The sequence below is a fragment of the Sceloporus occidentalis genome, unplaced genomic scaffold (genome assembly GCF_023333645.1).
Source record: "Sceloporus occidentalis isolate IW3139 unplaced genomic scaffold, rSceOcc1.0.p SCAF_13, whole genome shotgun sequence".
Lineage (NCBI taxonomy): Eukaryota > Metazoa > Chordata > Lepidosauria > Squamata > Phrynosomatidae > Sceloporus > Sceloporus occidentalis.
Window position 1 is genome coordinate 21,473,754 of NW_028316993.1, and position 15,898 is coordinate 21,489,651.

Sequence of the window (15,898 nt, forward strand, 5' to 3'; positions counted from 1 at the left end):
CATCTATTCAAGAAAGGGCTTTCTAAATCAGCAAACTGTTGTAGATATAACGTAATCCTACTAATGTTTTGTTAACACATATATTTGGGAGTTGTTCCATGGTAGCTACATTTTGGAAGGAAGTAATCACACAAGTAAATTTGGTTTTGGAAAGTTCTTTGATATTCAAGGATGTGCGTATTCTTCTGATTTATTCACCTGTTTCTTGGAAATTAACAAATGGCCACGGGGAGTAGATTTTATGTATCCTATTTACTGCTAAAAGAGTAATATTTGTTTCTGAGAAAATAATTTTTCTCCATTTGTAATCCAGTGGAGAGAAGATCTTTCAAAACGTTCACCTTGTGATATCCTTCCTTTGGAACCTGGACTTCATGGTAAATCATAGAATCATAGAATAATAGAGTTGGAAGAGACCGCAAGGGCCATCCAGTCTAACCCCATTCTGCCATGCAGGAAATCCAAATCAAAGCATCCCCAACAGATGGCCATCTAGCCTATGCTTAAAGTCCTCCAAGGAAGGAGACTCCACTACACTCTGAGGAAGGAGTGCATTCCACTGTCGGACAGCCCTTACTATCAGGAAGATCTTCCTAATGTTGAGGTGGAACCTCTTTTCCTGTAGCTTGCATCCATTGTTCTGGGTCCTATTCTCTGGAGCAGCAGAAAACAAGCTTGCTCCCTCCTCAATATGACATCCTTTCAAATATTTAAACAGGGCTATCATATCACCTCTTAACCGTCTCTTCTCCAGGCTAAACATCCCCAGCTCCCTGAGTCGTTCCTCATAGGGCAAGGTTTCCAGACCTTTCACCATTTTAGTTGCCCTCCTCTGGACACGCTCCAGTTTCTCATTGTCCTTTTTGAATTGTGGTGCCCAGAACTGGACACAATATTCCAGGTGGGGCCTGACCAGAGCAGAATACAGTGGCACTATTACTTCTCTTGATCTAGACACTATACTTTTATTGATGCAGCCTAAAATTGCATTGGCTTTTTTAGCTGCCGCATCGCACTGTTCACTCATGTTCAACTTGTGGTCTACTTGGACTCCCAGATCCCTTTCACGTGTAGTTTCATTCATGAGATGTCTTTCCTATGCATTTCCCATCATATTCAGTTTAAAGGGCCAGTGCTTGACTCCATAGAAACCAAGCTACTTACAAATTGTGTTAGCTTTCCAACAGTATACTATGTTGACCATGTAGTGAGGGAAGATGTTTTTGTGGGGCAGTGGTGGAATGTCAAGGTCTGCGTTCGTCACAGTTCCTGCTATGCTTGTAAGTCATTTATGCTATACCTGCTGTGCTTTGTATTACTGGATGATGGGATGTGCCATACATTTGGTATTGTCAGGTGGAAATATTGTTTATCTATGCTGGAGTAACTTATTGAACAGATGTGAAGGTAAGGTAACAGGCACAGGGAGCTGTCTAGGTCAGTTCTGTGGGAATGCCTCATACGAAATGAAACAGTGGGGCTGTCCTGTGAAGAGGAATTTTTTGGTTTAGCAATGAATGGGGTTTGTGCATGTGAAAATGTTTGAAATGCTTTGTGCTTTTAAATGTACTGTATAACTGAAATGGCTTCAGTCTTAACACTGCCATACTGTGAACTGCTTTGGTTTCTGGATAAAGCTTGCTGTTTTACAATGAAGTTTAGATTTCATAGAATTATAGAGTTGGAAGAGACCAGAAGGGCCATCCAGTAAAACCCCATTCTGCCATGCAGGAACTCTCAATCAAAGCATCCCCATCCAGCCTCTGCTTAAAGACCTCCAAGGAGGGAGACTCCACTACACTCCAAGGGAGTGTGTTCCACTGTCGAACAGCCCTTACTGTCAGGAGGTTCCTCTTAATGTTGAGCTGGAATCTCTTTTCCTGGAGCTTGCATCCATTATTCCAGGTCTTATTATCTGGAGCAGCAGAAAAACAAGCTAGCTCCCTCCTCAATATGTCATCCCTTTAAGTATTTAAACAGAGCTATCATATCACTTCTTAACCTTCTTTTCTCCAGGCTAAACATCCCCAGATCCCTAAGTCGTTCCTCATAGGACATGGTTTCCAGAGCCTTCACCATTTTAGTCACCCTCCTTTGGACACGCTTCACTTTCTCAATGTCCTTTTTGAATTGTGGTGCCCAGAACTGGACTAAATATTCCAGGTGGGGCCTGACCAGAGCAGAATACAGTGGCACTATTACTTCCCTTGATCTAGACACTATACTTCTATTGATGAAGCATTGGCCTTTTTAGCTGCTGCATCACAGTGCTGACTCATGTTCAACTTGTGGTCTACTTGGATTTTTGAGCTAATGTCATCCAATATATAACCACTTTACTTGTCCATTCAAAGGGTCAAAATAGTCCTCTCTAAGACATCTTTCCTGCCTGTTTCTGCTAATCACCAATGCTTCCCACCTTCATGCAATCCCATGTTCTGATCTCGAGTGCAACCTTTCCATCTTAGACATTAGATAGGTGCTCCTGTTCTGTTTCTTGCAGCAATCAGTTTAGGAAGTCTCTTTGGCTGTTTGCCGCCCTTGGCACATATAGGAAAGAAAAGGCAATTTTATCTCATTGTCTCTCTGTCACAGTAGTAAACACTATCCCCCTCATCTACACTTACTGGGAAACCTCTTCCGCAAGGGATCAAGACTCATTCGACTCGGGAAGCTGCCATCTCACTGGCATACCTCAGAGGGATTGCTCTCCCAGAACTCTGCCAAATGGCTGTGTGGCTGCAACCATCTTCATTATTGTCTCATTACAGACTGGGTGCTCAGGCCCCACGCTGATGCTGCATTTGGTAGGATGATGCTGTCACCAGTCTTAGCATGACTTGCCATTCTCAGTGAATTTAGCTTGAAATTCTCCCATATGTGTGAGTTACAAACACCATAAAGAAGAACAGGAACAGGTTCCTATCTGTAACAGTGATTCTTTGAATGGATATCTGTGAACTTGCACAATCTAATCTCCTTCCCTCTTTATGCTTTTCCTTTCTTCTGGTCTTCTAATGATGGACTCAGAACTGGGTTTTCGCAGGAACGCACAGCTTTTATGGTGCAGGTGAGGGGGTGGGGTTACCTCCAAAAAGCAGCTCTAGAAGCTTCTGAAGATCTCAGTGCAGGTGCAGAATGACCCATAAGTGTGAGTTCACACATGACCTTTGAATAATCACAGTTACAAATAGAAAACCTGTTCTTTTTGTAGCTGACACTGTTTCTCCATTGATTACATTCTAATACTTTGTAACTCCATTTCATGAGACCATCCAATATATTTTGCATCCCTTTAACAGCAACAGCACCACCAGAGATTTCATCACCATCCTCTTCCTTCTCTATCTGACATCACTTGCGCAAAAAAGCCTGGCAGTAAAAAGTGTCGAGGATGCTCTTACAGTACTGTTTTTGGTGAACCTAAGTGTCTCAATAATTAAGAAAACTTGATAACACTGCTGTCCAGCTGTTGCATTTCCAATATTGCCTCTGTTGACTCCCCACAACATATTTTACAGATCTGGTTAATGGCCATTTATCTTATATCTAACACAACAGCAGCAACAGACTTTCACATTTCATTTGAAAATGCTTTGAAGGCACCTTTCTGGATTCTGTACTGCGTATCTTGGTTGCACTGCCCTCCTCACTGTCCTGGTTGCCCAAGTTTGGCACATCAGACCAGGAGGCAGAGGTAGGTCAAAGTGATCTGAGTAAAGTAAATGGGATCAAATCAAGTATGTTAGGTTGGGTCACTCAGGTCATGGAACATGAAGGCAGATTAAGCCTATTCACTATTGGCTTAATCCTGATTGGTTCAGGTGAGCAGCAACCAAGATCATGAACATTTTCTTGCTGAGCAAGACAAAGATGCTGTTAGCAAAAGACTATGCTCAATTGAGATCTTAAAATATGATTTTACACTAACTCCATATTCCCTGCTGGATGCTGATTGCAGTTCTTAAGTGTGTGTCGCTGTTTCTGAACTCTCATGCTCCTGCATGTCTGCACAAGAAAAGATGGAAGGGAAACATCCTCAGAATCAGAGGCTAATGAAAGGACTATGTTCTCAGGCCAAAAAGGTACAGAAGTTGCCAAGAGCTGGTCACTGTCTAGATCTGGGAGTGTTTAAAAGTAATCTTTGTATACCATATTGTCGTTTTATTATGAAAAAGACAAAATAAAATCAGCCCTCTACATCTATGGATTCAACCATCCACAGCTTGAAAATATTTTTTAAAATCCAACAACCAAACCTTGACTTTGCCGTTTTATGTAAAATCAAACCTTCATTTTACTATGCAATTATATTTAATTGGATTTGAGCATCCATGGATTTTGGTATTCACAGAAGGTCCTGGAACCAAATCCCAGCGGATATCAAGGACCCAATGTACCTCGCTGAGAAGAGAGTGGGCAATTCATCCAAGTTATTCACAATGAACCATTAAGATCTGAGGTAATACAGTGGCTAAGTTACTAAGTTTAAAATCAAGACAAGCTGTAGTTTAAATTCCATATATGCCAAGAGGTTCAGTGTTAAATTTTGAAGCCTGAAATGGCTGACTTACTAGCACTAAGAGGTTCAAACCAAATGATGCTGGTATGATCCCACCGTTTTACCATGCCCATCACTGAAACCATCAAGAAGGTCTCTGAAACTGTACATGATCTTTGAGCTAAAAGAAATTACTCATAGTAGGAGGAGAATGTGTGGAAATCATGAAGTTATTGGATTGGAAGTCCCAGCAGCTCTAACTACCTAGCCGATGGTGAGGAATACTGGAAGTTGCAATCAACAACATCTGAAAGGCTGCATGATCCCTCCTCCTGGTGTAAAGGCTAGTGTGTTGATTAGAACTGAGGATTGTGCCCCCTAAAATACATTGTTTTATTTGGTACAGTCATATCTTCTTAGCCTGTCTTATCACACAGAGTTGTTATATAAATAAAAGAGGAGGAAGGGAACATAATATAAACAGAATAAAAAACCCACATATTTCTTTTGCTTCCATATGACTTTTTAATGCAAAAACAAAACAAATAGCACTCTCTCTTTGTCTCACAATATTGTTACTGTGTTTAAAATAATTCAACCCAAATGGATTTTCCTACAAGACTTCTCACTCTGAAGATTTTAAGAAATAAAGGGAAAGGAAGAAAAACCCCTTCTTCACTCTTTCTTCTTTCCTTATGGAAAAAAATTATAAAGATTATATATATATATATATATATATATATATATATATATATATTTCCAGCCCAACTGGAAAAGAGATCAGACACTTTCACCTTGCTGAAGTGATGTGTCAGCTGGAATCCTGAAAATCAGTTATTTTTCTTCAAAAGGTTATAAACACCAAACATATACACGCATATAGAGGGAGAGCTAGTGAGCTTAGTATGGTTCCCAGCATGCAAGAAACAGTGGGTATGCCCAGCCTGCTGAGTCTAGCTCTCCCAGCATGCAACAGTACAGTCCACACTTGATACATCCAGGACATCAATGCTATACCCGAACAGCAGGTGGTTCTTGGATGCTATGTCCAATCCTTTCCCCCCTCTCTCTGTGTGTGAATAGACGTGTGTGTGTGTGTGCGCACGCACACATGCATGCACGGGCACACATGGCATTGAAAGTCTTGAAACAGCCCCTATGGAAAAATAAATCACCAGAAAAGGTTTGAAAGCGAGGAGTTGACAATCTGATACCAGAAGCTACACATGGGCAAAAACAGTTCAAAGACATGAGCTGCTGAAAGGTGAAAAATTTAAATTTAAAAACAACAAAAACCACAGTATACTGTAGTGGGGCTTTAATAATGAGAGTTTGTTTTATTAATAACTCTCCCTGCCAAACAGAAAATACTAGCACCCTTTCTACAAAGGTTGAGAGCTGAGGAGCAAATATGGAATTTGTTTCCCAAACACTGCCCTCTTCCAACAGTTGGATGCATTTCTATTTATTTAACATAAACAAGGTGATAAAATGTGTTTTCAGACCTGGGTCTTTACCCTGTAATCACTCACAGAGTGATCTCAATAACAGTGAGGGTTTGTTTTTCTTCTACTGGACTGGTTAGGATGGGGCAGAATGTTCTTCTCTACAACCTTTTAAGAATGATTTCCCATGGATCTTTCCCATGTTCTTCCCCATGTTAAAAATACTGAGTGTGTTTTTTAAAATAAAATTTATGGGGACTTACCCAGAAGGTTGTACAAAAATAAAAGATGATCAAACAAATGATAGCGATGATAAATCAAAATAATGTAATGATCTGACTTTCTGACTAGTCCTCCAAGACCACAATCTCTACATTATGGACCTGATGTTGGTGCTCATCAACCTCAGCCACCATCTTCTCCTCAGTCCTCAATTCTGTCCCCAGAATCACAGCTTTGGCCCCTGGTTCCTCTGTATCAGCTTCTGGGTCAGGTGCTGGGTCTATTTCTATGATGGTTTGTCCATCATCAGAAGTACCATCCATGGCCTGGATGGTAGAAGTCAGTCCAGACTCCATGGCCACCAGTTCCACAGGGTTCACCATAGTGGCCACATTGGCAAGGGCACCACTGTCCTGCATAGCTGCTGAACTGAGCAGGGCCAAGCTTGAAGATGGATGAAGGGTCACTGAGTTGGAGCAGCTGGTCTTAGAGGAAGAAACCACAGTGGCATAGCGAAAAAGCTGTGAGCCTGATGGCAAAGTGTGGACAGTCACTGGACTAGAGCCCTGGCTGATGGTTGCCATGGGAAGGTTACTCACAGAGAACTGCTGTCCCATAGGTGCAATGGTGATCGGTGAAATGACAGTGAACTGAGGCTGCTGGATAGGGCTTGAAGAGCTCAAGACAGTGGCTGAGGCTGGACGTTGCAGGCGGGGCCTCTTAGGAGGTTTTGGAGTGCTAACAGGCATTAGGACCACATTCTGAATGGTCTGAGATTTGATCTTCTGATCCCTGACCAGCTTCTTTTGCTCTTCCAGCTGGCGATCCAGGTCTGCAAGAAGAATGCATTGTGTAAGCAATTGAGAACAAGATTTGAATATTGCAAGGAATATAGCACCCCCTTCCTCCAAAAAAAAGGATGAAAAATAAAGATATTTCCACATGGATAGAAAAGCAGCTTCTTGGCAGAGATTCATTTTCAGTTGTTATTGCTGCCATCCAAAGTATGAAAGGTGGGTAGAACAGATTGTTTCTGCAAACAACTCCAATTCTTTCAGAGAACATAAAAAGAGAAATGAGTGGAAGTAGAAAAACTACCAAGAATATCCCCCTCCCCAAATATGGTGTTCCTCCCCACCAAGCTACATAAAGAAAAGATTAAAATTAATAATAATGATGATGATGATAATATTTATTTATATTCCGCTTTTTCTCGAAAGAATGAAAACAGATTACAGGAATATCAGGATAAAATCACATACAATTTTAAATACAATTAAAAACCCCAAAACTCCCCCAAACATAAAATCATTCATCAATCCCTATTAAGAAATTAAAAAAAACATGGAAATGTCCAAAAATAATAATTGTAAGCCGCTTTGATAGCCATTAGGGCTGAAGGGCGGGGTATAAAAACCATAAATAAATAAATAAATAAATAAATAAATAAATAAATAAATAAATCTCTGCATCATGTTATTATGGTATCAAAAGTATTTCTTAAAATAGTAGGTCAGTTGATGACAGGGGCTACTGGAGGCCTTTCACTGATAGGACTGCCATAAGTCAAAGTTGACTTGACAGTAAATAACACCACAGCAGGACTCTCATGTTTGTATACAGAAACTGGTGTACTAGAACACAAGTCAAAGATACACAAGTAGTCATTAAAATAATAATAATAATTTTTGAGAAGTGACTATACTAAATATTATCAAACACACACAGAAAACAAGTCGAAACATTATCAGTGGTAATAGATAGCAAAACTACAAAATGGAATACATGAGAGAAAAGATCTACATATACACAAAAATGCTTAACCTATGGCCAAAAGGCATTAATCACATGACTGAAATTTGAGTGCACATTTTAAAAGATATACAAGTAACTTAGATTGGGGAGCAGTGTTTTAATAGCCTGAAGAAGAAGAGCCCTCCCTCCGGTCCACCTGCCTTGGTCCAGGCCTCAGAGGGAGAGAAGAATGCTGGACCTGATTCCTTCCCCCCTCACCATTCCCTTCTCCTTTTGTGTCGTGTCTTTTAGATTGTAAGCCTGTGGGCAGGGAACTGTCTGTTATCCCCTCTACTGTAAACCGCTCGGATTCCCAGTGATTGGGCGGTATATAAATAAAACCTATTATTATTATTATTATTATTATTATTATTAATAGAAGGAAAATTGTGAGTGTTGATGAATGTATTCTATGCAACAAAACAAGAAACAAGCACACACTCCTTGTACAATAAATTAAGGGGTTTAGAATACCACAATAAATGTGTTCCCAATCTTTAACATATCTTTAACATACCTGCCAAAGTAAAAAGGAACTGCTCTTCCCCCTGATCTGTTTGGTTTTTCCTGTTGTCCAGCACTTTCTTGACTGTGTCCATCAAACCAAATGTATGAGCAACATTATTTAAGACAGCAGCATCTACAGAAACATGAGAAGAACCATGCTGGATCAGACCAAAGACCTATCTGGTCTAGTCTTCCGTCCATATGGTAGACAACAAAGCCCATGCCCACAAGCATGACAGAGTACAACGGCATCCTCCCACTGACCACCATCTGACATTTACAGGCATACTGCCTCTGACTAACAGCTACTGATAGCCTTATCAGCCATAAATTTGTTCAGTCTCCTTTTAATGCCATCCTTGTTTCCACCGATATAGAGCATAAAAAAGATGCTCCTTTAATCTTCCATGAATTATTGTTTTATATTCTAAAGGAGATTCAGCATCCATGTAGCAATACCTTGGGACTCTTTCATTTGCTAGGATTACATATTCCTTCTACAACTGTTGCATTTGATATTGCCTATATCATGAAGCACCCACATTACAAAATTTAAAAAACAGATGGGACTGTCATAGCTGAGCACAAGAAACTGCAAATTATAATTAGATGGCAATACTAAGAATGATGCAAGAGATTCCTTGCATACACACAGATATAGAGTTATGAGTATTCTTTGAAAGATGGTGGTACACAAAGTCGTCTTGAGAATTACTCTATGCTTATTTATGAGGTAGATACCATCTCATGGGGGGTGTGTGTGTGTGATTGTAGGTGTCCAGAAATCTTTTGCCTATGCTTAACAGGCTTTGGTGCGTTACAGACCGCCCCTTTGGGGCGGCCTGTAGGCGCAACTTTCCCCACCGGATCGGGGCCTCAGTGGCCAGAGCGGCAGCCGCTGAGGCCCCGATCCGCCGCTTTACAGGCTGAGGGGAAGCGGCAAAAGGCCCCTTCCCCACAGCCTGGAAAGGGGTGTCCTTGGGGCTTAAAGCCCCAAGGACACCCCGCGGCGGCGGGGAGAAGGAGAAAGGGGTTTGGTCCGCTGGGCCCTGCCATCTGAAGGCTGCACCCAGCGGACCAAACCAGGAAGGAGCTCCGAAACGGAGCTCCTTCCAGGGTTGCGGAAAGGGCGCCCTAGGCGCCCTGCCGCGACCGCAATACGTCACAACTGCGCCGCCTCGTTTGGAGGCGGCGCGGCCGTGACGTATTGATGACGGCGGCCGTGCGGAACAGCCGCTGCCATTTTGTGCGCGCACAGCGCGCACTAGGATTAGGGCAGTGCAGAAGCACTGCCCCGCCTTAACCCTAGTACGCGCTCCGTGCATACTTTCCTGCCTGTGTGTAACGGGCCAATGATCTTCAGTGTATAATTAAAAGCAGCGTAAGGAAGTTGACTGTTGAGGACAGTGCTGAAAATCTCCTTAAAACTCTTAAGAAGAGCTGAAATGGATCATACCAAAGGTCTGTTTAATCCAGCATCCTGATTCCTTCCAGTGGTATAAGACACCTCAAAACAAAACATGAAGCCATTAGTCCTCTCCTCTTGTTGTTCCAACTCACATTCAGAAGCATGTTCCCTCAAATGCAAGCTGCAAAGCATTATTTTAATTCTCCATTCAAACCATCTCATAAAGATCTGGTCCATGTACAGTGCAACCTAATTGGTTTATTCCTATATTCTGTGCAGCTAACATACAGAAACATGTTTTTAGGATTGCAGTCTTAAAGAACAGAAGCTAAGCATCTCAATGCATATAGTTTTATGCATATACAGCACCTTATGTTTTATGACAGTGGAAATATGTTTTATGGAAACAGATTGAGAATCAATGTAGTGTAGTAGAGTTAGATTTCCATTCAAACCTCTAGCTCCCTGATTCCCAAAGAGGGCATTACATTCCAGGAGGATGGGGATGGAAAGATCCACAGGGATGAGGAGGAAAAGGGGGACTTCAGTCAAAATATTGGCATGCTCAGCAACCAATGCCCTTTAGGACTATGGTGAGTATGAGAACTGCATGAAACCTCTTTTTTCAGGGTCTCTTAAAACCACTGCACGCTTGAAATCTGGCTTCAAAAGAGGCAGCTTGAAGCTGCCCTTTTGGGGCCATCTGTTTCACCCCTTAGTCTTGCTCCTCATCAAAAGCCTGTCTTACATGGGAGATCCTATCAGCAGCATTGTGGCCACCAGCATAGCCTCCTGCCTCACAGGAGGATGCAATCCCACCACTGCAGAAAGGTGGTGCCACTGGTAGCTATAGTCACTGTAGACCTGATAAAACAACAGCAGGAAGGAAAGAGCTGACAACAATGTTCATGCCTTGTTTATGCCATTTTAGAGCCAGTCAAAAGTTTTTTTAAAAATTATGATTATCACTGTTTTGGCTGCCCATTCTAGTTTGTTTCATGGAGGCAAAGCAGACAAGTGGGCTGGAGCAGCCAGAGACTGCTCTGTCCGCAATCTGGCAGAGAATGCGGCAACTGGACAACCTGCTCTTAAAGCAGGTCGTCATGATGGTTCCAAACGAGCCATCGGTAAGGAGCAACTTTTCACTGCTCCTTTCTCCAGAAGCTTCAGACCGCCATAAGTGGCCTCAGAGCAGCTTCTGGCCGTCTCAGGAGTGTGCACTGTCTGCATGCCACACCCCCAAAGTGTCTGGATACCATACTTTTTAGCCCATCTGTTTCGAGCCATAGATGGTTTTTGTGTTGCTTTAGTTAGGGTTGGTACCTATGAAGGGAGTGTGGGCCAGTTTTCACCTTATCCCTCCCAGCAGGCCTTACAGGCACACCTGATACAGCAGAGGAGGGAAGAAACGATTGTATTTTGCAGAGGCTTTGACCCACCGGTGTAAGATTGGCGGCAAACATTTCCCAAAATTATTATTATTTAATTGTTTTGAGGTTCGTGGGGCTTTGGGGGACTTCATGGATCACATTTTGAAGCTGCAATAGCCATCCCTGTTTCACCACGTTGTTAAATTTTAATGTTTTGAGTTGATGTTTATGGGAGTTTTTTTTAAAAAAAGATCTGGTGTGATTAATGTTCTGTTACTGTGGAGTGGCCTATCAATTGAATTAATAAAGACAGCAGGACCATCAGAGTAAAATTATAAGTTTATGTAACCCACTGCTGATAAAACTGATGGCTAAACTAGTACATACTATATTAGATATGTTCCATGTACTAAGCTCTTTTTGCTCTTAATTCAAAGTAAGTGTGTGGACTGATCCACACCAATGTAATTGTTCTTTTTAGGCTTTGTACTAGGGGTAAAAAACTGTTGTGGGCCTTTCCCACCCTGTCTGTAGTGGTCTCCATCTAAATAGGGCCTGTGTCTGCCTACTTTGTACTAAGGAAGAAAATTGGGCTTATTGCATTATTCATATTTATTATGGAGTATAGCTTAGCCTGTGACAGTTCTGCAGAATCATGAAGAACATGATTCTTCTTCAGCCTTATCTGGGAATACCAAAGGTTGAATTTGGGACCTTTTGTATATAAAGCATGTGCTCTTCCACTCAGCTACAATCACTACCCTGAATATATGAATATCTTTAATAAAATGGCATAGGTCTAATACACTGATAATTACTTCATATCAACACAGAGACTACTGTTGACCTACCCACCAGTAATCTGGAAGGATGACTGGCCAAGTCTCTGCTGAACACCTCTCAGCACCTCTTCTATCTCCTTCTGAATGTTGCAGACAACTTCTTCCATCAACCCCACATCAGCAATTCCTTTCCAGAACATGAGTGTGTCCTCTGGCACAAGAACAAAAAAGAAAGATTCAGGAGGAGTTTGACAACTGTACTGCAAATCTAAGTAAGATATGATGCCAACCTCAAGAAGTTACTATGCAGCAGCAGACCACTTTGGAAACTGGCTTCTGACAGAACAGTCCTATTACTGCAACACCCGAAGAGTAAATGCTACTGAACTCAATGGCACTTACTTTGAAGCAGATGTATGCAAAACTTTAAGGGGACTATCTACCCAATAGCATCTTGCAAAAATATAATTTGAGGCTAAAAGCAGAAAACAGTAATAGCCAATTCCCTATTACTGTACAAGGAAGCACTGCACCTCTGAAAGGTGACTCTGCTTCTACCTTATGGCTGTAGCAGGACTTTCAAAGATTAATAGGTGGAACATCCACCATGGCACCACTGTCTTTGGCACTGATCAAAATCTTCATGGGCTTTTTTTATATGATGAACACCTGTTATCAGACAGAAAAAAAAATACTTCACACAAATAATATATACAAAGCAAGGAGGCTTCTATTGCCTGCCCAATATATTTTCCATCAGTGGTTCTAAAAAAATTTGTTTTCAAGGTGTGTTGGACTTCAGCTCCCCAAATCCTTCACCATTGACTACTCTTCATGGGGCTTCTGGGAGTTGAAGTCCAAGACCAAAATATGAAAAGCATTGAATCCTTGCTAGGGGCAAGTGAGGAGAGGTCTTGGGAAATACAGTGCAACACTATAGGTTCCTCATTCCAGAAGTGAACTGAGGAGGGACAGAAGTTGTATATTTTTAATATTAAAACCACAGACCCTGACATATGGATTGTGCTGGATAGCAAGGGAAAGGGGACTAGGCAAATTCACACAGCAGTCTGTCCAGCCTGATACCCTCTAGTGGGATGAAGCGAATGATAGTTCAGCACATTTAGAAGACATCAGGTCAGGGAAGGCTGTCACAGAGAAGAAGTAAATTAATGCCTACAAAGAATTCCTAAATCCAGAAGCTAAAGAAAACCAGAAGAATGTTGTCTTAGAGCCATCCTTACTTATTTTAATTAATTACATTTATGTTCCATCTTTCATCCAATGATGTCAGGTGGCATTTATAGCACTACATCTATCTACAGCAGTGGTCCCCACCCCTTTTCTCTTGGGTGACAACCCTAGCACCATCACCCCAACACACAAAAATACTCCCCAATTTTACTCCCAAAATAAATACCTATACTGGCATCAAACAGGGCTGTATTTTAGCCCCCTTTTAATTTAATTTTTACATTAATGATATTGTTAAGGAGTTAGAAGGCTTACAGTATACCCCAGTTACTATTTTGGATCAAAAGCTTTCTCTGTTAATGTATGCAGATGATACCATACTCTTATCTAGAACTCAGGTGGGTTTAAGACATTTGCTTGCCAGATTTTCATCATACTGTAAAAAAAACATGTCCTGACAGTGAATTATAATAAAACTCAGGTTATGGTGTTTGGTAGGCACCCTAAAATACACTCCTGGCATTTAGATGAACATATAATAAAACAAATTAAATCCTTTAAATATCTGGGAATTTTCTTTTTTGAATCAGCCTCATGGAAACAACATATGATAAATACTAAAATTCAAGCTCATAGATCAGCTAAACGTTGAGCTTTGCTGTTAACAACAGAGGCAATCTAGTAAATACTGCTCTAATGGTTTTAAAGGTAAAAATCTGGTACAAATACTTTATGGAGCAGAAATCTGGGGCATACCTAAGGTCCTAGGTCTGGAAGTGTCTCAGAATTATTTTTAAGGGCATTACTAGGACTTCCTAGGGATACCCTAAGTGCTATGATTTCATCTCAAAACCTTTGTTCCAACTTTAGAAAGCCAAATAAACAAATGGATCTTGTGTTATTGGTTTAAGAGATGCCAATTTCTAGACTACCAAAAATGTCTTTTGGGACTTAATAATAGATTACCTGTTAATAATTGTGTTCATGGGGCAGCTCAATTAATAACTAAGTATGGGTTTTCAATGAGCAAACTGGCAGGGTTAGATATCCTGCAAGGAAGGTAAAAATAAATATTATAATATTAGAAATCACTACACTTGCAGATTTACATATTGTCTGTGACTCTTCATGTGCCCCTTTATATTATAGCCTTAGGCAATTCTGTGATCACCTGGATTATTTAGACAATTTGACTTTTGCCCAGTTGCATCGAGCTTTCACAGAACTGAGACTTAATGTTTGATTCAGCTGAAAAAGAGGGGAGGCTTAAAAAGTTCGGAAAAATGAAAAGAGATGTATTGTTGGCTACCCCTATTCAGAGGACTTGGTACATTATTTACTCTGTTGTCCTTTATATAAAGATCCTAGGGAACATTTTATTTTACCCTTAACTGATAATAAAGTCTTTTTGAATTCTCAAGAAAAAATACTTTATCTGTGTCCATAAGGAGATAAATGTGGCCTGGTGCATAGCCTTGTTTGCCCTTGCTGCTAAAAAAGACCAGGAAGAAATACGTAGCAGAGACAGCTATTCCCTGCAACAGGGATAATTTGATCTAAAAGAGTTCGACTGTGAATTTTAACATATTTATGTCATATAAATTACCCATAACTGTTAATGTTAAACTTCTGTTATTTGATACAATTCATGATATATTGGTTTTATGGAAATTTTATGTGTATTTTTTTTAACTTTGGTTTTTGCAATGGCCATTGGCCAAAAGCAATAAAGATCGATTGACTGATTACAGTTGAGCACTAACCAAGCAGTTGGTCACCTTGGGGGCAGCAACTGAGCATCTGCCTGAGCCGTAACAAAGAAGCCTCTTGTCCATACTGGCCTTATGACAAAGGCCAGAATGAGTGAAAGACTCCTCAATCACTGCTTGACCGGCTGTTCAGTTGCTGCTCTCAAGGTGACAGGATGCAAAATTCTTCCCTGGCAAAGAAGGATTCTCAGTTTTTCTTCACCAGGGCAGAGAGGGATGCAGCCAGCTTCCCTCTTTTCTTCCCAGCAAGGAAGGACTCAATCTAAGAGGAGTGAAGGACTCTTTTGAAGAATCAACCCCAGATACTCCTCCCCAATTTTCCCCAGAGATGTTTCTTCCTCACACAGCTTCAGGTCTTCTCCCCACACAAACACTGTTTCATCTGTGAAGTTGAAGGCTTTCATGGATGACATCCATGGTTTTTTGTGGGTTTTTCAGGCTATGTGGCCATGTTCTAGAAAAAAAATCTTCCTGATGTTTCGCCAGCATCTGTGGCTGACAAAACATCAGGAAGAAAATTTTCTAGAACATGGCCACATAGCCCGAAATACCCACAAAAAACTGTTTCATCTGCTACTTCTTCTTTTGGCCTATTCAATGAAAAAAGGAGGAGCAGCAGTGCAGCTTCAACTTGCCAGTCATGTCCAGGCAAAACTTAGAATGCTTAAGCAGGGTCCCAAATGTGAATGTTTCTTTTGGTCGCCACATCTCCCCTGCAGCCATGCTCCTCGTCTCCACTATGATCCTAATGTTGCTGGTTCTTTTTGTCTTTCTTGCATGTCAGTACTTTGACTGGAAGCCCCCCTACTAGCCCTTTTCTTCGCTGCCCCCCTGTTGCCTCACCACCCCCCTGGATGTTTCCTCTGCTCTCGGGGCAGTGTACCACCCACTTTGGTAATCACTGTT

At 41.2% G+C, this 15,898-nt stretch overlaps 1 protein-coding gene across 7 annotated transcripts in view; it reads right to left on the reverse strand.

Annotated features, from left to right (window-relative positions):
* Window positions 1-5,017: 5,017 nt before the first annotated feature.
* Window positions 5,018-15,898, reverse strand: part of GMEB1 (glucocorticoid modulatory element binding protein 1) — a 43,037-nt gene continuing 32,156 nt past the window's right edge. For 4 of the 7 annotated variants that reach the window (XM_089478327.1, XM_089478329.1, XM_089478328.1 and 1 more), the window contains exons 8-10: window positions 12,103-12,240; window positions 8,480-8,602; window positions 5,019-7,000 (exon numbers count right to left, since the gene is read on the reverse strand). In XM_089478327.1, the coding sequence (XP_089334453.1) occupies window positions 6,294-7,000; window positions 8,480-8,602; window positions 12,103-12,240 (968 nt within the window). In that variant the 3' untranslated portion in view covers window positions 5,019-6,293. Of the gene's footprint in view, window positions 7,001-8,479; window positions 8,603-12,102; window positions 12,241-15,898 lie in introns of all 7 variants that reach the window. The other 3 variants (XM_089478326.1, XM_089478325.1, XM_089478330.1) reach the window with 3 other exon arrangements.